Consider the following 24,312-nt stretch of genomic DNA (forward strand, 5'->3'; position numbering starts at 1 on the left):
GTATATTTCACAGACTCATTTCCCTGCCTTTGTGGGGGCCTCAGCCACTGGTGCAACTTGGTCCCTCCTATTCTCTGCCTGTGGCACATAATAGTCTAATCTCCTGTGGTCTTATTTCAGTTGCTGGGTTATTGTGCGGGCACCGGGTGGTGTTGGCGACCTGTGATATACAAGTCAGACTACGTGGTCTGATGGTCCCCTCTGGCCCTATGATTGTATGGTACCTTGCCAGGGTCTTGTGTGACTTCATTAAAATGTTTGTAAAGCTCTTCCAGGTCCTGGGATGAGATGTGGTATAAAAGTGGAGACTATTATAATCATGTCATTTCTTGAGCACCACCAGTGTGCGCAGGTGAAGACAAAGGAGTGATAGGGCCAGGTTTACAAGGGCAATGATCATCCACTAGCTGCCTTGAGAACAAGAGAGCTACTGAATGCTAAGCACTTTTGACAGCCTGGTCACTCGCGTAAGGTGCGTAAGTGGGAGCTAGCTGGTGCCAGGGTGTTTGAAAATCTGGCCAACAGTCTATGACGGGGGTGGCCAACCTGAGCCTGAGAAGGAGCCAGAATTTACCAAGGTACCTTGCCAAAGAGCCACAGTAATACGTCAGCAGCCCCCCATCTGCTCCCTCCTCCCCGCTCTCAGTGCCTCCCACCCACCAGCAGCCCCGATGATCAGCGCCTCCCCCTCCCTCCCTCCACCTCCCGATCAGCTGTTTCGTGGGGTACAGGAGGCTCGGGGGGAGGGGGAGGAGCGAGAGCATGGCCGGCTCAGGGGAGAGGGCAGGAAGGGGTGGAGTAAGGGCAGGGCCTGTGGTGGAGCAAGGGGTTGAGCAGTGGCATATTGGAAAGTTGGCGCCTGTAGCTCCAGCCCTGGAGTCGGTGCCTATACAAGGAGCCACATATTAACTTCTGAAGAATCACATGTGGCTCCGGAGCCCCAGGTTGGCCACCCCTGCTCTAAGATATGCAGCACAATGGGCAAGCCATAGAAACGTTCAGTCTTAGAGCTTTCCTGCCATGCCATCTCTCCTACTTCATAACACTCCCTTCTCTGCTGGAATGGGCCAGAGGGCTTTGCTATTCTACTATGTATGCAAGTCCCTGTGCCAATCGCTGGTGCGGACCCTGCTGTCCAGTGGCTGCATGGACTTAACACCAGGTTTAGCTTGAACCCATCTTTGCTTTTCCCTGCAGAGCCATGAAACTGTATTTTTTACTCTTCCTGGCAGCGAACGGAGGGATCTCAAGCCATCGGCCCTTGGAAGAGTCACCCTGTGAAATGGTAAGAGATTCCCCAAGGAGGAACCATCTCCTCTTTCACGTCTCTCCTTAATTATTAGCAGTAGCATTCTAGTAGCACCCAGAGGCCCTAAATGAGACTGGGACCCCGATGATACAGGTGCTGCACAAACATATAGTAACTGACAGTCTCTGCTGCAAAGAGCTTACAATCTAAGGGTCTGTCTGCACAGCAGCTGGGAGATGTGATTCCCAGCTTGGGTAGAAGTACATGTGCTACTTCTGCTCAAGCTAGTGGGCTAAAAATAGCAATGTGGCTGAGGGGCCTGGGCTAGCCACCCATGTGCAATCCTGTGCTGCTGCCCGTGCCTCCACAACCGCACTGCTCTTTTTTAGCGCACTAGCTCATATAAGGCCAACAGACCCTGGTTGTCAGAGGGCAGGATTGAACCTGGGAAGCTAAATGCATGAGCCACTACAGCATGAGCTAAACGCCACATGTAGCTGTAGCAGTCTCATTAATCTCTAAGTGGTCTCGGTGCCACCAGACAGGGACAGAACACCACACCTAGGAGGTGTGTGGGTTACACTCGCACAGAGCCAGCATATGTATCTCTAGCAGAACTGGAATTACACCTCTCAGCTGCTGTGCAGACAGACCTTATGTGGGCAAGACAAGCATAAGGTGGGAGAAAGGAAGGATTATTATCCCCATTTTATTGCTAGGGAACGGAGGCACAGAAATATTAATGGACTTGCCCAGAGTCACACAGGATGTCTGTGGCAGAGCCAGGAAGAGATCCCATATCTCCTGAGTCCCATTCCAGTGTCTTATGCAAAAGGTGATACTTTCTTAAAAAAGGAACTTCTTCTGTGACATTGAACGAACCCCACTGCTCCCCCTATAGTGACAGTGAGCCCCATTCTCCCCTCACTTACACTGGTTTAACACGGACTTCAGTGGAGTTGTTCCTGATTTATGCTGGGTGTGAGATCAGAATCAGGCCCACTTAGAGACAAAACCTCTGTCTCCAAAGTGCGATTTGTCCCACAGATTTTTTTTTTTAAAACACCTTATACCAGAATGTAAATGTTATTCACAGATGAACTGGTTCTCCTCTCCCTCCTTCCCTTTATCCAGATACAGCTGACAGCAAAGGGGAGTTTAAAAATACTCATCTACTTCTTTAAAGGTTGAAGCTGTTCGGCACAAATCCCCAAGAATTTCCAAACTAGGGAAAAGAATAATTTGCTGGCTGTGCAGATCTCCCTTATGGGACTCATTCCTTTCCTGTTGTACTAATGCACTTCCTGAATTCAGGGAAATTAGGGTCTAGCATACAAAAAGAACTTGGGAAGGTGGCTGGATCTCTCGCTTATTGGCCGGAGAGGAAGAAATGATGAAACCACTGTAAACATGACACTTTCGGGCCCAGGCATCCCAGACATGCGAACTCAGGATGAAACACACCGTAAATCTAATAAGGGCTTACCCCCTGCCCTTGTTTGGATAAGTCGTAGATCAAGCTGATTCCTTGAGAAGTAAATATTGGCTGATTTCCGCAACCCCACTGTAAACTGCATTCAGCTGCACAGGCAAAGGAAGAGTCCAAAAAAGTTTTGAGCTGTTTAGTGCAACTGGGATACATTCGAGGCTGACAAAACACTCTGTAGTCCCAGAGCCAGGTTCTCATCTAGTGTCAATTGACACCGCCCCATTAAGCTCAATGGAGTTATACAGGTCTGCATTGGCTGAGAATCTGGCCCAGTGAGATAAGACAGGGTGCAAATTCTAACACAGTTCAGCCCAGGTTAATTTTGATAGCGAGAGCAATTGGCATTCCCTGTTATTTCACAATGGGATGTTTCACTGCAATGGCATTGTTTCACACATCACTCTTCCTGTGATGACATCTTTAGACTAGAGGAAGGCCAGAGCTGGAATCTTTTATCCAGCCCATCCTGAAGACTGATGGTTCATAAAACTGGACCCAGCTCTGAATCACGACTGGTTTTAGTTTGGCAACATCACAAGTCGGTTAATGAGTTTATTCAAAATCAACCCCCCCAAATCCCCTCTTTGGCCATTGCAGAGAAGAGACAAAGGGCCAGATTCTCAGCTGCTGTCTCAGCACCAGTATACACAAGCTGAGGATCTAGCCCAAAGCCTTGTGTTCAAACACCCAAACGTCGGCGTTTAGGATGCGATGGGACCTAGATCCAAACCACCCTGGTTTTAGTTTTGCTAAAGAGAGGGCGGCTGCTGGCTCCATCCCCGAAAATTACCAGCTACAGTTGAGTGGCAGAGTTTGGATTCAGAATCCGAACTTCCTCACACTGCAGAGCTGTTGGGCCCATTTTTATCTAATAACCTCCTTTTCTATGTGGAGCAGATGCTGAAAGCAGCAAGAGGCGTTCCCACTCTTAGCACTGCAGGCCACTGCACTTGAATACGAACAGCTGTCAGAGCTGAGGAGGAAGGAATGCGAGCCCAGAAGAGGACAGCTTTGCTAATGCTCATGCAGTTGGCTCGTGAGTTTAACAAAAGCCCACAGGGGTAGGAAAAGCAAGGGTCTGATGAGAACTGATGCTCTGTACTCACTCCCACCCACAGATTTCCCCCCTTTTATTGCACCTTTTCTGTGTAGCAGTGAAGAGAAATGTGGGCACAGCAGGGGCAGGATACACATCCAGTTCAAGTGCTGAGGGAAGGGACAGGGAGAGCAGAGATGAGGCGAGGGGGAAAGGACAGCAGGTACAGAGAAGGGGCGCAGACGAAGGAGTGATCGAGAGAGAAAAGTGAAATCTACGGAGGAAAACGAAGTTACTGTAAAGAGCAGCAGAACCATGGCAGGTGGGGACTTGATCATCAACCCGGTTTAGGGGCTGCAGGGTTTATAGACTGGACTAACGGCCCAATCTTGAAAGGTACCGAGCAGGCTGGGCCTGACCCAGTTCCCACTGCAGTTAATGGAAAGGCTCTCCTTGATGTCAAAGTGAATTGGATCAGGCCTTCATTGTCGTGGTGAGTGCTGCATTGGGAGCGGAGGGTGCTCAGCTCCTGACAGGATCAGGCCCTACACGAGGGAAGGAGTTTGTCATTTCTTGTGCTGATGCAAATGCTGCTTCTTTCTGGCTCCTGAGTTTTCTTCTTCCCACTCCCCACCTCTTCCTTAGCTGACTGAATAAGGCCTCTTCCCTGCCCCCCTGCTAGATTCATTGGGCCTCTGGTCACCTTTCAGCTCAAGTGAGCCACTCTAAAGTCTCGGTGGGAAGGCGCTAATGGCTCAGAGAAGCCAGGATGCAACTCCCTTTCCCTTTACTGAGGATTTAGCTGCTCTGGGTGGACTTGGGGTTCAAATTTCAAGATGAGAGTCACGTGGGAGCTCTCAGAGAGCTTTGCCACGAGGGGAGCACCGCGCAGCAGACTGGGTGTAGCTGGAGTCCAGCTCTGGCTGAGGGGTTTCATTTGTCTGGCATATTTATGACAAGCCGCACATCCGGTAATGTGCACTCTCCATTCCTCACATGCGCAAGTGATTCACAAAACACTGGATGTTACCCAGATTCTCGTAAACATCCCTGAGGCTTTATTCCCCCTCCCCTCCCCGCTTGTGTGAAACAGATGTTTGGAGGAGAGTCTTTTGTTTTAACTTCTGAAGAGCTAACGCAGAGCCTTGCTTTATGACGGTTAGCTACTAGTTCTCCGTATAAGAATAATTAGAAGGAGTCAGCAAGCAGCTTGACCCAGAGGATCCCATGAGCTACGTGAATAGATAGATACCTATTTAGATAGCCTAGATGCTTACCAAGCTCCAATCTTGCTGCTGGATGTTAATTTTAACAGCACAATGTGTATGCCTTACACCAGGCCTTTTAGCCCAATGCTCCCAAAATTCCTTGCAAATTATGGTTCATATTTTGCCCTTGGATGCATATTTGAAGCTCCCTATCAGCTGCATTCAGACCCACACATCCAAGAGAAGAAATTGACTTTGATGTATGGGTATTAATTTACCAACTGCGTTAAAGCATCCTGTAAAAGGCCACACCCTTTACGCATCACAATTTCACCCTGAGCTGTACCCGTGAGAGCTGCAGCATGTATGAATCCCCCCACATGCCATTTCCCTGCTGCATTCCTTCTATTCCACACGGAACAGTGTGCACTGCACTGCTCACGGGGCCAAAAGAAAGAAGCTGTTGCCTTGGAGAAAGTATAAACATAGATGGACAGAGGTCTGGATAAACTGGAGGGAGTTTGAGGTGAGCTGTTGAAATGTTTTGGGAGCGGAGGCACTGATTGAAAGACGTATTGCTTAGCTAAACAATGGTTACGGGGAGATGTGATCACAGTCTACAAATATTTGAAGGGTGTAAACAACAAGAAGAGGGATTGTTTATTTAGGGCTGGATTCCAATCTACTTCCTCTCAATGAGTAGTACCTTACTTTGAGAGTAATCCCACTGAAGTCAATGGAGCTAATTATGGAGTATTATTAATTTAATTATTTGTAATAGATATTAATACTTATTTTAGACTTTAATTATTAATAATACTTATTAATTTAAGGCAAAGTGGCAGAATCTGGTTTATTATGAGGTACAATAGGGTAGGGATGAAATTATGCCAGGGAAGTTTAGGCTGCATAAATATCAGGAAAAAGTGTTTGAGTGCAAGGTCTAATAGACAATGGAATAGTCTCAAGGGAAGTGATTGGACCCATCACTCAGGACTTTTAAAACTAGACTGGATGAAAGGTACAAAGTGGACTAATCCTGTGCTGGCTAGAGGATCATAGAATCATAGATTCTTTATGATGGGCTAGATGATCTAATGGAGCCTCTCCAACTTGAATTTTTATGATGCCAGATCTCAAAAATCAAAGAACCCAATTCTTTTCTCTCTTAGGGCTAATCTACTGACATAATTATACCGATACAATGATACTGCTGTAGTTATACCAGTATAACTCCCTACATGGGAACTCTTATTGTAGTATAAGGCAGGAGTATCTCCATTGAAATGAAATGAAAACCCACCCTACATTGTGAAGAAAGTCAGGCTTCTGGTCGCCTGAATAGAGAACAGCATAGTACGACCAATCTCCAAGAAAAGGAATATAATCAGATTCTGAATATTATGTTGTCTTTATACTTGATGAAAAGCCATTGAGCATCCCATAGGTGGTAACCAGGACTCCCTGTTCTCTTTCTTTTCTGCAGGTAAAGATGAAGGCATTTTGTCATGGCAAAGAGCTTCATCAAATCCCTCCAGAGCTCCATCCAAACATAAATAAAATAGATTTGTCTGGAAATGAGATAAAAAATCTCTCTGAGAAGCCCCTGACATTTTACACCTCGCTCCAGCATTTGGATTTAAGATCCAACCAAATAAGCTTCATTGAGCCTGGAGTCTTCACATACATGACAAGCCTGGTGGAGGTAATTTTAGCCAATAACCAGTTAGATGAGTTGGCTCAGCATAGGACACCAGGAGTTGGACTTTTACCAGAGATCAGAACACTGGACTTGTCCCACAACAGACTTTACAATGGAATGGCTGAATATTTTATACACAAAGCACCATCACTTCAGTATCTTTCCTTGGCAGAAAACAGCATTACCGTGATATTACACAGGATGTTTCAGGGGTCTCCGGCTCTTGTTGAGGTTGACCTCCACAGTAATATCATCATGGAAATAGAAGAAGGTGCCTTTGAAACTCTGGTGCATCTCACCAAGCTCAATCTCTCCATGAACTCGATCACTTGCATCTCAGATTTCAGCCTCAGACAACTCCAGATACTCGACCTCAGTAGGAACAGCATTGAGACTTTTCATGCCACAGAGTCAAAGGAAGAGTATAACCTGAGGTGGCTGGATCTTAGTGAGAACAAGCTACTGCGCTTCCCAGTTTTCCCCCAGGTGAACAAGCTGGCGTATCTGAATTTATCTAAGAATTTAATGCAGCTTACTGCAGACTCTGCTCACGATGAGGTGTACTATATGGAAAGGGACTGGCTGGAAGCTCCTTTTCATCTTCTGGATCAGAAGCAAAATACAAACACAAGTTCTCTGTATCTATCCCAGCTTTTATATTTAGACTTAAGTTATAATGAGATCAAAGCCATCCCAAATGAGTTCTTTGAGTCAATGTCCTCGCTTCGGTTTCTTAATCTCAGTAAAAATTGCCTCCAGACGTTTGCAGTAAATTATGATAGTGCATTGATCTCACTAGCCATCCTTGATTTAAGCTTCAATGCTTTGCAGAATCTCTTACTAGATGCCAGCACATTGACTAATTTACAGGAGCTCTACATTCAAAACAATCATCTCCAGGCCCTGCAATTTGATATCTTTGCGAGCCTTCCCAGCATCAAATTGCTTAATCTCCAGAGTAATAATATTAGTTTTTGCAGCATGTATTCAGGATTAGCTAAACAAAGGCTTACTGGCGAGGAGAATGGTTGTGTATCATTTGTTGACTTCCCTGCTCTTAGGCACTTATACCTAGCTGACAACATGTTGAAGAACTTACCGATATATGCTTTTTACAAGACTTCACTAATTCTCCTGGAGCTCTCCATGAACAAAGGACTGAAAATAGAGGCTAAAGCATTATCAGGACTGGAGACATCTCTTGAGTATTTGAATTTACATGGCAATGGCATGACCGTTTTAAATATTGACCTGCCTCGTTTTCATCACCTTAAACATTTAAACCTGTCTGAAAATCAGCTGAGCTGGTTACCCAAGTGGGGTAGTGATGCTTCGCTGGAAGTTCTGGATCTACGGAAAAACAGTTTTTGTAATCTACAGAGCAGTAACATTTTAGCATTAGAGAACTCTCTTAAAAACTTATATCTTGCTGGGAACCCACTCAGCTGCTGTGGAAATGTCTGGCTCTCATCTATGATCCAGAAGAAAAATGTAGCGATCCCTGGTGTAGAGCAGATAACATGCCAGTACTCCAAGAGCTTTGGGTACCAAGAAGAAATTTATATTAGCAACATAAGACCAGAAGTCTGTGAAAAAGAGGATCTAAAGAAAATTAACTTGCTTATTATACTAACGGTTGCATTAATTTTATCAGTGATCATCATTGGACTGGGTTCATTTTGTTGCTTCCGCAGACAAAAGTTTAGCCAGCAATTTAAAGCATAGCACACGCACTGACTTAACGAGAAATAAAATCAGGTGCTACACTGAAAACATGGAGAAACGAAGGGTCAAATTCTTGGCTTTGATTTAACTGTGGATTTTAAGCCAGCTTTTAATCTGCTCTCAGTTACACCAGCATCATTCTTGGGGTTGCAGCCACAAAGTAACCGAGAAGAGAATGTCACATTTTGCACTTGTTCCATGCTCATGCAGAACTGTGAAACCTTGCTCATCAGAAGCTGAGAATCACGTAAAACTGCTAGTTTAAGGTTTGTGGAACTTAAACCAGCCAAAACTCTTTTGGGCACTACAAACTTTTCACTGAAATGCTAAGCCAGCTTTTTGGTGCCTCTGGATAGGGAGAATCCTCTCACTCCCCATGCCAAGGCTGCGGATCATGGTTTAATGGTCATTTGTATACCAGCACTTGGGGATCTCATCACAGCTGACAGGCAGGGTGACGCCTCATGCACCTTTGCAAAACTTCCCAAACCCACATGCTTCAGCAAAACCCATCTCTTTGGGTTTGGGTTTTGCTTTGTCATAACAGGTTTGAGGCAGTTCAACTCCTAAAGCTAAACTCAAGGGAAGTGAACGCACATGACCCAGGACCAGTGAAAAACAAAGTCTGACCCTTCTCCCTTTGAAGTCAATTGCAAATCTCCCACTCATTCCAATGTGAACAGGATTAGACTAGTGATCTCAAAAAACAGTAACTTCACACAGCTTCTATGGAGCTCATGACAGCTGCCTAAGCAATACGGTTGTTTGTGAGGATCAAACCAAGGATCTTCAGTACCAAAACCACACGTGTCTAATGCTTGTGTTAAAGGAGATCTCAATTAGTTAGCAGCAGGCTGTTACATTCAACGAGACTAGCTACTACTGGGAGACATGATTACGCACATGAAGCTCAGTGTATTATGCCTATATCACAATATGTGATAGACATTTGCACTGAGTAACACAGTTCAGCTCAGAGAGGAGGAATGTCTCCATAGGGTGCAATATATATTTATCTGGTTTTAATGTGAAGAAATTCATTTCTTTGGCAAACACGTTATTTAAAAAAAATCTCCCTCAGAGAATGAATTTCAACCAGTAAATATTAGACCTAAATGTTTATTGGTTTAGAAACAGCAAATTAACACACACTGCATACAGTTAGATTTCAATGCATGAAGTATATAAAAAAAAGTATAAAATAAAATAATTATCCTCCAGTAATTGTCCTAGATGGAATTTTTTTTTTAAATCTCAGGTGTATAAACTTCATAGGTCCTTTGCCAAGGACTCAAAAAGGCAACCAATATCTCTTGGTGGTTGTCAATCCTTTTTCAAAGTGGGTAAAGGCATTTCCTCTAAAGGCCAATACTACAAAAGCCACAGCGAGGATCCTAGTAAAGCAAGTCTTCTCTCAATGGGAATCACATTTTACTGGACAGTTCTTTATGAACTGCTTTAAATTAATGAAAGTCCTGCAAAAACTACACATGCCATACAAACCACAGTCATCTAGGATGGTGAAACAAACCAATCGAACTCTAAAAGTAATGTTTAAAAAACTGGTTAAATACCAGTAGGCATAAGTGGAACACTCTCATGCCTCTAATTCTAATGGCACTGAAAGCGACACCAGCTGCGTCTACTAATAAAACATCCTTTAAGGTAATGACAGGCCAAAACATGCAACTACCAAAACATTTAATTTGGCATACTAGTGGCACTCAATTTAAAAAGAAAAAATCAAAATAAATGCCTACCTGCAAAATCTGCAAAAACGTTTAAATCAGGTCCACTTGCAGACAGTTGCTAAATTGGAAAAATCCAAACAAAAGGCAAAGGCCTACTTTAACAAAACAAACAAACAAACCAAAATACTTAAAAGGTTGAAAAACAAGTATTGCTGTTATCTTACAAAGCACCAAAGCAAAAAGTGTGGAGAAAGTAAATAAGGAAGTGTTATTTACTCCTTCTCATAACACAAGAACTAGGGGTCACCAAATGAAATTAATAGGCAGCAGGTTTAAAACAAACAAAAGGAAGTATTTTTTTTCACCACAATGCACAGTCAACCTGTGGAACTTCTTGCCAGACTATGTTGTAAAGGCCAAGACTATAACAGGGTTAAAAAAAGAACTAGATACATTCATGGAGGATAGTTCCATCCATGGCTATTAGGCAGGATGGGCAGGGATGGTGTCCCTAGCCTCTGTTTGCCAGAAGCTGAGAATGGATGACAGGGGATGGATCACTTGATGATAACCTGTTCTGTTCATTCCCTCTGGGGCACCTGGCATTGGCCACTGTCGGCAGACAGGATACTGGGCTAGATGGACCTTTGGTCTGACCCAATATGGTCGTTCTTAGGTTCTTCTGAATCCAGGGCAAAAACTCCCTAATCAACAAGGCAGAATTTCTTAGTCATGTCACATGTTTAATACTAGTGCCTGAATCCTAGAAGTCCATCTTCACTTGTACCCTACATTGTAGCTTGAGTCGGGCACCTTCCTCTGAAGAAGAGAAGAAAGTCCAAATATCCCTAATGTAAATCAAAGGTGGGATTTTCAAAGGCCTGCAGCATTGGCCTAACCCAGCTCCCACGAAAATCAACAGAAGTTTTACTATTGACTTAAATCTGCTCTGCTCCTTTTTAGGCCAACACTGACGCTTTTTAAACTGTTCGATTCTTAAGGCCTGATTCTGATCTCACACCAGATTTACGCTATGGCTGAGGTCATTAACACCTGATTTACATCTGTGTCCATGAGAGGACAATAAATTACCCTGGGGGGAGGGGGAAGGTAGACAGCAGAAGAATTTGTCTAAGGCCATGTCTATACTACCACTTGTTAGCAAAACGTATATTGCTCAGGGGTGTGGGGGGAAAAAAACCACTCCCGTGAGAGACATAAGTTACACCAGCATACATGGTAGTGTGCACAGCGCCATGTTGGTGGGAGAGCTTCTCCCGCCAACACAGCTACCGCCGCTCGTTGGGGGGGGGTTAATTATGTTGACAGGAGAGCTCTCTCCCATCCGCACAGAGCAGCTACATGGGAGAACTTACAGTGGCCCAGCTGCATCAGTACATGGGAGACATGTCTACACTGGCAATTGAACGGCAAATCTTTTGTCGTTCAGAGGTTTTAACCCCTCCCCCCCAAAGACAAAAGTTATGCCGTGGAAAGTGCCAGTGTGAACGGCGCTCTCCTGCTGACAATGCGAATGCCGCTCGTTGGGAGTGGAAGTATTTTGTCGGCAAATGAGCCAACATACAGTGGCTACACTGCCCGACTTCTAGCGACACGGCTGTGTCGACACGGCCAGGTCACTAAAAGCTGGGTAGTATAGACAAAGTGTAGAAGAATACACCATGTCTCAGATCCTTGTTCACAACAGTAGTCCTGTTGACTCCCCAAAAAAGTATGGGATCATGAAAAAAGAATTAGGCCCAGCCCATTATGTTTATACATGAAGTATATAAAAGGAAAAACAGAAATATTTCATATACTGTACTAGAATATCAAATTCATCCCCATTTGAAGAAATACATGTGGACCAAAAGTCTGACCAACTCCTATTGAAGTCAATGAGAATCTTTCAATTGACTTCTATAGGAGTTGGATCAAGCCCCAAGACTCCATGCATATGTCAGTGCAAACTGTTGTGCATTATAGCATATAAGGATCAAATGGTCAAATAGCACTGGAGAGCTAACTGAAATCTACCCAGGTAAGGAAATTCAGATTTAAAGTGTTGCTCTGCTCCCAACGTGCCTCATTTTTCCCAGCCTCTGAATGTCAAAAGTAACACACTACAAATAGTTGTATTGTTCTGTTTTTAAAAGTAATTCTGTAAGAAACTGGCTTGTAGGATTTGTACAACAGAATCATCTTCAGGCTCTGTAAAATATTTAGAAATGTGAATATATTAAAGCAACATTTTGTAATACTCCAGAGACAAAAGTTCATGTTTTCATATTCATTTTTTGATAGTTAGATTGAAACTTAAGCTTTTATGTTTATTCTAGAGCAGAGGTAGCTGTGCCACAATTAAAGTTTTCAACTTCAGCTTCCATTATAAAGTGAAAATTAAGCACCACTATCAACTGGGCTTGTAAAATTCATTTGGCCTGAAAGTTACCAGACTTGGGGCCAGATTTCTAAGCCCACCTAAGTCACCAGAACATCTCCTGTATGGCTTTGGATCAGGCTCTTACTCTTCAGTGAGAATATCTGTACAACCAGGAGCCTTGGTTCCAGTCTTGGGCCTGACACTGTTTGGTGAGACTTGCGTTCAAAGTGAAAGCAGGCTCTGCCATCCATTCAGACTTGTGGCTAATTTAGCTACCCCATGAATGTGTGCATTTGGCTTTGAAGGTTTCTTAAGGAGCTTGGCCATCATCACGCGTTCCTTCAGTTAATAACCTTCTGACACAACCAATCCCATTTAATCAACATTTTAACCCTGTGTTTTTCTTCAGCTGCGCAAAAGAATAAAAGAAAGTTCTAAGTATTATTAAATATCTGTGGCCTAATTACACTCCCATTGGTTTCAAAGGGAGCAGGACCATATTCCTTTCGGAATAAGCTCCAGGATTAATAAGTAGCAAAGATTCTCCTAGGTTCCCTACCAGCCCTATGAGCAATTGGGAAACAGCACAGGATCCTTCTGGCAGATCCTACTATGCTATGAGGGATGGGGAATGCGAGGGAGAGATGGGGAAAAGGAGAAATGAACAGAGGGACTTCGAGACAGAAAGCTGGGGAAAACGACAGAGTCAGGATGATCTTCCAGCACTATTAGTGGATATTGTAGAGTAAGGACACAGTGCCACAGAAGGCAACCACTCTTCATCCCTTACCCCTCTCTGGCCAGCCATGCTGCCTCTTTCCCAGCTGCAAGAGCTCCAGCCTAGGATGTACCTGGAGAGAGGTTTCTACATGCTGCAGAGCCATTGCTGTCCTGTTAGTCAACCTCCCCCATTCAGCGCCCCGCTGCCAGAAGAATGAGTAGGCAGTATGAGGGCTGCCACTACTGTGACCTTGAATTTATGTAACCCACACACCTCCTGGGTGTGGTGCTCTGTCCCATCTAGTGGCACTGAGAGCACTTAGAGATTAATGAGTTTGCTCTACAGCCTTAGCTAAGAGCCATGGGGCTTTTAGCTGATGCAGTAAGGCTCATGCATTTAGCTCCAGAGGTCCCAGTTTCAATGACGACCGGGGTCTGTTGGTGTTACACTTCCACCTCCTATGGTTACTGTTTAATATTCCAAGAGTGCTCCATAGCTGCATATATGTCAATAGTTTATGATGAAGTGCCGGTAGATGGCAATGAAGAACATGTAGCAGAGGCCCCTGGGTTTTGTATGACCAATAAAAATTTGTGTTGTGCCCTGCAAACAACTTCTTCTGTACAGCTCTCTCTTTGGAACTCTGAACACTAGACGCTGTTCCAAAATGTTCTAGTACAACTGCACTCACACCCCATATGTGCAGTGGTTCCTCTGGTTAGTCTCAGGAACCCCTTCCCCACAGTGGAGCCGAACTGAAATGGAGCCGCACTGATGTACAGCGAGGGAAGCAGCATACGAGCCCTGTACAGGGGGTCTCCACCCCAGCAGGTCAACCAGTAATGACTCATCTTGGTCATCAATGGGGATTGAACCCAGGATCTCCAAATTTAAGAACACGAGTCTCAGCAGCTGGAGCTAAAGGAGTAACGCCAATAGCTAGCAGTTGTAGCAGCCATATCCTCTGTGGCTCAGACAATGAGGGGGGCATGTAGCATACAGTTATGGAGGGCTAGATCTGCCCCATTTAAATCCTATCTCAAGGGCTTAAATGAGCCTTAACTGGTACATGGGGCCTTGTCCTGGCCTCTGCACAGGGGTGAATTTCACCCTCTTTCCACAATAAGTTATTTCTCATGCAAAAAAGACCAGCAGTTCTGATCTGAGGCAACTGTAAGGAGAAGCACAACAAGGGACATCAAAAATTCTTTGTTCTAAAAGAAGGCTCCTCTGTGACACAGCCCTCTGCAGGGATCATGGCCAACCCAACACTGGCCATTCTGTATTATTTTAAGAACCAAAATACATCACCCAAAATTCCAGCATTCCAGAGGATTCTTTTCTTGCATCCATCTATCGTCTGAACATTCAGTATTCTGTTACTAGGCTGAAAAAAGATTCCCATTTTATTCCCATGTATCAGAGAAACATTTACAGTTTGAATTTAAAAGAAATCCTTGGCTAGATTTATTATTTTCCATAAGCCATCACCAGTCCTGTTTGCACACAAAGACACAGTATAATAAATACACCAGTTTAGGATTAGCTTTGTTTAGCCTTGGTCCGCTCATTCCAACATCTTGTGCTAAGTTATTTCCTTATGACAATTATAACTTTTTGGTACCATGACAGAGCCTGTATCCTCCCCTTTTTTTAACTATTCCTACTTGCATGAAACAAATTTGGTTAAGGTTTTCAAAAGTAACTAGTGATCTGGAGTGCCTCAGTTTGGGGTATCCAACTTGAGACACGTTAGAGAGGCCTGTTTTTAAGAAAGTGCTGAATGCCCATTCTCCTAAAAGCAGGCCTCAGATTAAGCCCCGCAAAATTGAGAGACACCAGATTTCTAGATCCTTCTCAGTTATACCTGTCTTTACAAAACCTGATATTCCTCTAATTTATCAAGCGTGCATGGGATGCTGATGAATGGCAAAGATACCAATGTACTTCTGTAGCGATGCCCATATGGACATGTATTGCACTCTCCATTAGAGTGTGGTTTTTATACCATTTTTATTATTTATTTTCCAAAAGACAACAAATATATCAAAACACAAGATTCATCATAATACACAAAGTAAGTAAAGATGGTTAGGATAAAGGGAGGGGAAGGGAAGTAACATATCTATCCTCAAGATGGAGCTTGTTATATATTTCCCCATACTCAAAGAACCACCATCTACTTACAGTCAGAATCACTCAATTTAGACAAAGAGGGGGAAAATGCCACAAGAACGAAGAAGAGTAAGTTTAAGAGAGAGCAGTGTGTGCGCCTTCTCTGTTCATTGTGCAGCAACGCTGAAAACAAAATGGCTTCCATCTCTCCACACAGGCCTAATTTTTAGACATTGAAAAGCCCAGTAAACGAAGAAAGGTGTCACAGTTTCTAGAGCTGGATGAAATTTGATAAATATATGGGAAGGATTTATTAACGTTTCAACTATTTCCCCTCCCCCTACTGTTGACCATGGGGGTGGGGAAAGAGGGGTGTCTCCCTATATTTTTGACCAACTATAAAGCAGGTTGAAACTTTTCAAATTTCGGGATGGAAAAAGAAAAAAACCCATTGCACAGTGTTTGCAATTCCTCCCCCCAACTTTAAAACAGCTCTAACAGTTTCATAGCTCCATGCACCTCAGATTCCCCTCTTCTGCAGCGTTCTGGCAGCTCCTCCTTCGCTGCTCTTACAGGGCTGTGCTTGGGGATGGGCCAGTCAGAGCTCTCCAAGCACCAGGGGGAAATATTTGCAGCTGGAGGGGGCAGGGGAGCAAACAGGGAACTCAGAGCTGGCAGTGGGCATAGGGAGAGAAATAATGTACTTCCCCCACAACAGTGTAGGGCTGGAGATGCTGGAGGTGTTCAATGCCTAATTTCCTTCAATCTTCACTAACAAGCTTAATGGTGACCAGCTACTCCACACAACCACAAGGTGGAAGGAACACAAGCCAAAATAGGGAAAGAACAGGGTAAAGAATATTTAGATAAGTGAGATGTATTCAAGTCAGCAGGGTACTTAAAGAACTAGCTGAAGAACTCTTGGAAGCATTAGCAATTATCTTAGAGAAGTCATGGGGGACAGGAGAGATCCCAGGGGACTGGGGAAGGGCAAACACAGTCCCTATCTTTACAAACGCGAACAAAGAGGATCCAGGGAATTATAGACCATCAACCCAACTTTGATACCTAGAAAGACACTGGAACAAATTATAAAACAATCAGTTTGTAGGCTCCTAGAGGATAACACGGTGATATGGAATAGCCAACCTGGATTTGGCAAGAACAAATCATGCCAAACCAAACTAATTTCCCTTCTTTGACAAGATTACTAGACTAATGGATAGTGGAGAAGCTGTAGATGTGATGTATGTTGATTTTAGTAAGTCTTCTGGTACAATCTTACATGCCATTCTTATAAGCAAACTAGGGAAACATGGTCTAGATGGAACTACTATAAAGTGGGTCCACAACTGGTTGAAAGACTTGTACTCCAAGAACAATCAATTGTTTCCTGTCAGACTGGGGGACATATCAAGTGGGGTCCTGCAGTGGTCTTTCCTGGGTCTAGTACTAATTCAATATTTTCATTCACAACTTGGAAATGGCATGGAGAGTATGCTTATAAAATATGTGGATGACTCCAAACTTGAAGGGATTAGAATTCAAAACAACCTTGACAAATTAGAGACTTGGTCTGAAACCAACAAGATTAAATTCAACAAAGGCAGTGCAAAGTACTACAGTTAGGAAGGGAAACTCAAATGTACAACTACAAAAGGGGGAATAACTGGCTAGGCAGCAGCACTGCTGAAAAGGATCTGGGGGGTTGTCGCGGTGCGCCACTCACCGCTGCGGCACCTCCTGCTGGTCGTCTCAGGGAATTAGCGTTTCCAGCCTCTGGAGTGCCCTCTGCAGGCTGGTGCCCCGCTGCCGCTGGCCCCCGTGTCCCTCCCAGGATCCGGTGCCCCTTGTTTTTGGGGTGTGGCACCTGGCAATACCCCCACAGTCTCAGGGTCTCCCCACCCAGGGGAATCCCCAACCCTCTATCCCTACCTCACCTCAGTCATGGGCTATTGCCAGTCACCATCTAGCCCCCGCTCACTGGGGCAGACTGCAGTATGATTGTCACTCATCATAGGCAAGGGGGGTTTGGACCTGCTGCTTCTGCCTACCCGTGGGCTGCCCCCTGCAACCCCAGTACCTAATTGGCCTTCCATTAGGCTGCAGCCTGGGGGGTTTCCAGGCCAGAGCTCCCCAGATTCCTTGGCCTTCCCCCAGCCCTGCTCCACTCCAGGTACCTTCTCTCAGCTCCCTGCAGCCAGGTCCCTCCCTCTCAAAGCTAGAGAGAGAGTCTGTCCCTGGCTTCTGGCCCCAGCCCTCTTATAAGGGCCAGCTGGGCCCTCATTAAGCCAGCCTTGGCCTGATTGGGGCGTGGCCCCCAGCTGAGGCTGCTTCCCCCAATCAGCCCCGCTTTTCCTTCCCTGACACAGCCCTCTCCCCGGGCTGTTTTAAGCCTTTTAAGGCAGGAGCGGGTGACCATCCCGCTACAGGGGTATAGTGGATCACAAATTCTGTATGAGTTAACAATGTGATGCAGTTGCAAAATAAAGCTAATATCATTCTGGGGTTTATCATCAGGTGTGTCATACGTAAGACGTGGGAGGTAATTGTCCTGTTGTCCTTGGCTCTGGTGAGGCCTCAGCTGGCATACTGTGTCCAGTTCTGGGCACCACACTTTAAGAAAGATGCAGACAGAGTCCACGGGAGAGCAACAAAAATGACACAAGGTTTAAAAAAATCTGACCTGTGAAGAAAGTTTAAAAAAAACTGGGCATGTTAAGTCTTGAGAAAAGACGACTGAGGGGAGACATGGTAGCAATCCTGACACACATTAAAGGGCTGCTATAAAGAGGATGCTGAACAATAGTTCTCCAGGTTCACTGAAAGGCAGGACAAAAAGTAATGGGCTTAATCTGCAGCAAGGGAGATTTAGGTTAGATAGTAGGAAAACCTTTCTAACTATAAGGATAGTTAAGCATTGGAATGGGCTTCCAAGGGAGACTGGAATCCCCATCATTGGAGGTTGTTAAGAACAGGTTAGACCAGGGGTCGGCAACCTACGGCACGCGTGCCAAACACAGCACGCGAGCCGATTTTAAGTGGCACGCAGCTCCCTGCCGCGGTCCCAGCCCCCAGCCCCACTCAGCCCCCCCGCCCACCGCTCTCCCCTGAGGGGGCAGGAGGCAGAAGCTTGGTTCTGCGGCAGCCAAGCTTCCCCCCTCCCCCACTTCTTCCCCCAGCGTGGTGCTTTCCGGCCCCTCCTCCTCTCCGTCCCTGGCCGATCAGCTGATGGCCCTAGCGAGGGGGAGGGGGAAGAGCGGCAGCGTGCACACAGCTCCGTAGAGAGAGGTAGGGACGGAGCTTGGGGGAAGGGGGTGGAATAGGGCATATCCCTTCCAGCCCCCTGCCATGAGCCGCTCAGGGCATGGGGCTGGGAGCACCCCCATGAGCCGAGCACTCCAGCCTTCTGCCTTGCACCCCCCACCCCTCTGCCCTGCACCCCACAGCCCCATCCCTCTCCCCTGAACCCCCCCACACACACTCAGCCTTCTGCCCTGCACCTCCCACCCCCCATCCCTCTGCCCTGAACCCCCCCACCCCAACACACACCCAGCCTTCTGCCTTGCACCCCCCACCCCTCTGCCCTCTGCCCTGCACCCCTACAGCCTCATCCCTCTCCCCTGAACCCCCCCCCACACTCAGCCTTCTGCCCTGCACCCCCATACCCCCAGCCCTCTGCCCTGAACCCCCACACCCCAACACACACCCAGCCTTCTGCCCTGCACCCTCACACACCCCCAGCCCTCTGCCCTGAACCCCCCCCCACCCCAACACACACCCAGCCTTCTGCCCTGCACCCCCACACACCCCCAGCCCTCTTCCCTGAACCCCCCCACCCCAACACACACCCAGCCTTCTGCCCTGCACCCCCACACACCCCCAGCCCTCTTCCCTGAACCCCCCACACCCCAACACACACCCAGCCTTCTGCCCTGCACCCCCTACAGCCCCCAGCCCTCTGCCCTGAACCCCCCACCCCAACACATACCCAGCCTTCTGCCCTGCACCACCACAGCCCCATCCCTCTGCCCTGAACCCCCCCCACACACTCAGCCTTCTGCCCTGCACCTCCCACCCCCCATCCCTCTGCCCTGAACCCCCCACCCCAACACACATCCAGCCTTCTGCCCTGCACCCGCCACTGCCCACAGCCCTCTGCCCTGATCTCTGAACCCCCCCCACACACACCCCAGCCTTCTGCCCTGAACCCCCTCCCCCAGCCCTCTGCCCTGACCCCTGAAACACCCTCCCCACCAGGTCTGGGGTCCTGGCCGCAGGCCCTGATCAGCCCTCTGCCGGCCTAGGTGAACAGAACCCCAGGCTGGCAGTGGGCTGAGCAGGCTGGTGGCGTAAGATCAGCATTTTAATTTAATTTTAAATGACGCTTCTTAAACATTTTGAAAACCTTGTTTACTTTACATACAATAGTTTAGTTATATAATATAGACTTATAGAAAGAGACCTTCTAAAAACGTTAAAATGTATTACCGGCACGCAAAACCTTAAATTAGAGTGAATGAATGAAGACTCGGCACACCACTTCTGAAAGGTTGCCGACCCCTGGGTTTGACAAACCTTTCTGGGATGGTCTCGGTATACTTAGTCCTGTGTCAGCACAAGGGGCTGGACTAGACAACCTCTCAAGCTCCCTTCCAGCCCTACATTTCTATGATACCATAATAGAGGAAGGGATGCTAAGAAGAACGGAATGAAGGAAGGGAAGAGAATGGAGGAGAGGAAAAGGCATTCTGGTGTGACTACACCCAGGATTCTGCATTCAGTTCTGTGCACTGTGTTACCAGAAGGACATTGACTAATTGGAGTACATTCAGGGAAGAGAAAAAACACACCCATACGGGGAGGCTGGCAGGATTGATTTATAAGGAAAGATTAACAGAGCTAAACATGGACAGCCTAGCTAAGTGACATGATAACCAACCACAAATATGTGAAGGACGTAAACAAGGAAGGAGGGGGATTGTTTATAGTGATACAGAGAAATATATGGTAACTAGGGGGTGAAACTAAAACAGGGAAAAAATAAGCTGAATATCAATAAAGTGGGCTGTATTAGGCTGTGGAACATTCTCCCACAGGAAGGCTTTATTTAGGACATTTAGATCTAGAGAGGAGAAAATGCTTGAAAATGTGCAGGGAACAATCTTGTATTTACAGGGAGATGGACCCACACTGCAGTCAATGGGCTATTGGCAGTCTGTGGAGCACTCACTGGTGGCCACTGGAAAACAGGATAGTCACATGGTGCTGGCTCCATGGTTTCCAGTTACCACACTAGTGCCATGATTGTGAGTAGGAGGGGAGGTGGTCTGCACAATCGCGAATGGGCAGGGATGTGTCCATGAGAGAATCCCTCTATTAAGATGTGGTCCACGCTGTGAAGGATTTGGAGAACCCCATATCTAACAGTGCTTTGACATCTGTCACTTCAGGAGAGAATGCGAGAGTGCAGAATACAAGGTCTGAGACAGGAATAGATAAATGTTTATCAGAGGGGAAACCTGTAGACTTGGGGACACAGAGATGGACAAGGGGCACAGAGGAAGGGTAGGGGAAAAGTAAAGACAGAGAAAACGGGAAGTAGGAAAAAACATTAAGGCAATGGTTTAAAGATTAAAGATCAGAAATAAAGTAGGAGGTGGAAGGAGAAAATAAACCAATGGAAAATGAAAGGAAAAAAACACAGTTTTAGGGTAAATAAACTTATTTATTATGTTTCTTTGCAGAATAAAGAAGGCAAAGGCTGATCATGATTCTGGATGGGGAGAAGACTATAGCAGAGAATCTTTTGGGCAACAAAAATCTTTGGTTATATCTATTTCTACACCACAACCCTACACTCTGGATGTCCCTAAACCTCCAACTGCCAGAAGCTGGGACTGGACGACAGGGGATGGATCACTCAACAAATGCCTTGTTCTGTTCGTTCCTTCGAAAGCATCTGGCATTGGCCACTTCCAGAAGACAGGATACTGAGCTGGATGGACATATTCGGCTGACCCACTATGGCCATTCTTATGTACTATGGAAAAGATTTCACAGCCCGAGCCTTCAGGGAGGTGATAGTGCTGGCAGAGGTTGTTTCTGAATGGGATTGAAGATGTTCTAAAATTTAGTTTCACTATTTTGTGTTTACTCCTGGGAAGGACACTCTTTACTGAACCTGGCAGCTGTTTATTGCTTTGTCTACCACTCAAGACCATATGTTTGTCCTAATTCATCCCTGGTGTTACTTCACTGGTTTCAGTAGAATTATACCACGGTTTAATCTGACCCATCCTCACTTAATTATACACTTTTTATAGCTGTGGAAACTAATTCACTGAGAGGTTACCTGACTTGCCCAAGGTCACACAGCAAGTCAGTGGCAGATTCAAGAACAGAACCCAGGACTTCTGAATCTCAGTCCTCCGCTCTATGAATATTAGCATTAATCCACCTTCTGTGTTAAATGTAGATCAATACTGAATTACAACCATGGCTTTTTTGTGGGTGGTGTTTTTACAACTTTAGCTGAACTCTGATGAGCACATTCCAGGGCATGTTGTCTGTTTTTCCTTTTCCAGGACCTAATCAATTTTCCATCTTTGTGGTTACCCAGCCTGTTCTTAAGGAGGCTTGAAAGTAAACACAATGAAAATGTAATGAACTTGTGTTTGTGAACTAGAGAACATGCTGCATTATTGAGTTGGCCGTATTCAACTCTTAGAGCTGTTCGGTAGACCCTAACATGAGACATCCATATAGTTAAGGTTTCTCTAAGGCAGGGGTGGGCAAACCTTTTGGCCTCAGGGCCACATCTGGGTATGGAAATTGTATGTAAGGCCATGAATGCTCACAACATTGGGGGTTGGGGTACGGGAAGGGGTGAGGGCTCCGGCTGGGGGCACGGGCTCTGGGGCGGGGCTGGAGATGAGGGGTTGCGGGTGCAGGAGGGTGCTTCAGGCTGGGACTGAGGGGTTTGGAGGGTAGGAGGGAGGATCAGGGCTAGGGCAGGGCTTTGGGATGAAAGAGGGGGTCAGGGATGCAGGCTCCGGGCGGCGCTTACTTCAAGCAGCTCCCAGAAGCAGCGGCATCTTCACCCTCCAGCTCCTACGTGGTGGAACGGCCAGGCGGCTCTGCGCGCTGCCCTGTCCACAGACACTGCCCCTGCAGCTCCCATTGGCCATGGTTCCTGGCCAATGGGAGCTGCGGGGGCGGCTCTTGGGGTGGGGACAGCATGCGGAGCCCCTTGGCTGCCCCTACACGTAGGAGCCGGAGGGGGGACATGCCACTGCTTCCGGGAGCCGCATGGAGCAGGGCAAGCCCCTGACCCTGCTCCCCAGTGGGAGCTCGAGGACCGGATTAAAATGTCTGGAGGGCCAGATGTGGCCCCCGGGCATAGTTTGCCCACCCCTGCTCTAAGTGCCTAACGCCATGGTACCTCAGTGCCATATAATTAGAGGAAGCACTGACTGTGTTCTAAATTGCAGTGCAATGCTCTCACGGAGTCTCTTGTTTCTCTTTTCTTCCAATTCCGCCCCTACAACCTCCCCAGTGGTAATCTGGCCCTGTATAGATGTTATTATTGGGGAGGGAGTTGCATTTAGATCCAAACTAGATAGAATTAATAAACATCTATTGCTTACCTCTCCCAACACAAGCTTGATTTAACATACTAATGATGGCCTAGTAATCATAGCTAAGCCTATACATTGTGTGACAAAGTTCCTTCTCTATCTTGGTGGGTCCTGCGCTTATTGGCGGATTTTCTTGCCTCAGAGATTCACCATGTGGGTTGGGGAACAGCCCAGAGACCTTCCCCTCTGGGAGAACCCAGAGTCCAGGTCAATTGGGAGGTTTGGGGGGAACCCGGGCCCGCCCTCTACTCCGGGTTCCAGCCCAGGGCCCTGTGGACTGCAGCTGTCTATAGTGCCTCTTGTAACAGCTGCATGACAGCTACAACTCCCTGGGCTACTTCCCCATGGCCTCCTCCAAACACCTCCCTTATTCTCACCACAGGACCTTCCTCCTGGTGTCTGATAACGCTTGTGCTCCTCAGTGCTCCAGCAGCACAGCACACCCTCTCACTCTCAGCTCCTTGCGCCTCTTGCTCCCAGCTCCTCACACTCCCACCACAAACTGAAGTGAGCTCCTTTTAAAACCCAGGTGCCCTGATTAGCCTGCCTTAATTGATTCTAGAAGCTTCTTCTTAATTGGCTCCAGGTGTCCTAATTAGCCTGCCTGCCTTAACTGGTTCTAGCAGGTTCCTGATTACTATAGTGCAGCCCCTGCTCTGGTCACTCAGGGAACTGAAAACTACTCATCCAGTGACCAGTATATTTGCCCTCTACCAGACTCCTGTACCCCACTGGTCTGGGTCTGTCACAATTGACACTGACTTTTCAGTTTATCATTTCCTGGAGATTTCCTCACAGATCAAAGACAGCCTAAAGAGACTCAGATAGGTACCTCTGAACACGTGTTGTTTGGTGGTTATTTTGCCACTTACTCTATATTTGAAGAGGTGATGCCTCCGTCGAATGTTCCCAGTGGTACCACCCAAGAAACGAATACTTTCACTCAGGAAACGGCCCAACAGAACCTGGTGATGCTGCCAATGCAGTAAGATGACATTGTAAGGGAATTCAGAGGAGCTGCACACAGAAGCAATGAAAGATGTGGAAAACGAGACCTCTGTAGGAAGGTTGTGAGGTCTGGTCATGGAGGGAAAACAGCTGGGGGAAAGATAACTGCATATAAAAACAAATGGATGTTTTAAAGAGTTTGAACTGGCAGGGAGAGGAAAAGGAGAACACATGGAAAATATAGCTCAAATGTTATGTAAAACTTTAGAGGCTAGATTATGTCTTAGACTTAGCCCTGCATTGTCGGCTGTGTTAAGCTGCACTGCTCCAGAGGGACAGAGACGACCCACGCCTGCCGATAGTGGAGGGGCAGAGTGAGGGCAGCTGGCTTCAGCGGTGTTATTG

At 46.5% G+C, this 24,312-nt stretch overlaps 1 protein-coding gene across 1 annotated transcript; it reads left to right on the top strand.

Moving 5' to 3' along the window:
• Nucleotides 1-1,201: 1,201 nt before the first annotated feature.
• On the top strand, nucleotides 1,202-8,409 carry LRRC32 (leucine rich repeat containing 32). The gene is made up of 2 exons (XM_065397442.1): nucleotides 1,202-1,285; nucleotides 6,469-8,409. The coding sequence occupies exons 1-2, from the start codon at nucleotides 1,202-1,204 to the stop codon at nucleotides 8,407-8,409; spliced, it is 2,025 nt and encodes a 674-aa protein (XP_065253514.1).
• The last annotated feature ends 15,903 nt before the right edge of the window (nucleotides 8,410-24,312 follow it).

Source organism: Emys orbicularis, chromosome 1 (genome assembly GCF_028017835.1).
Source record: "Emys orbicularis isolate rEmyOrb1 chromosome 1, rEmyOrb1.hap1, whole genome shotgun sequence".
NCBI classification, from domain to species: Eukaryota; Metazoa; Chordata; order Testudines; family Emydidae; genus Emys; species Emys orbicularis.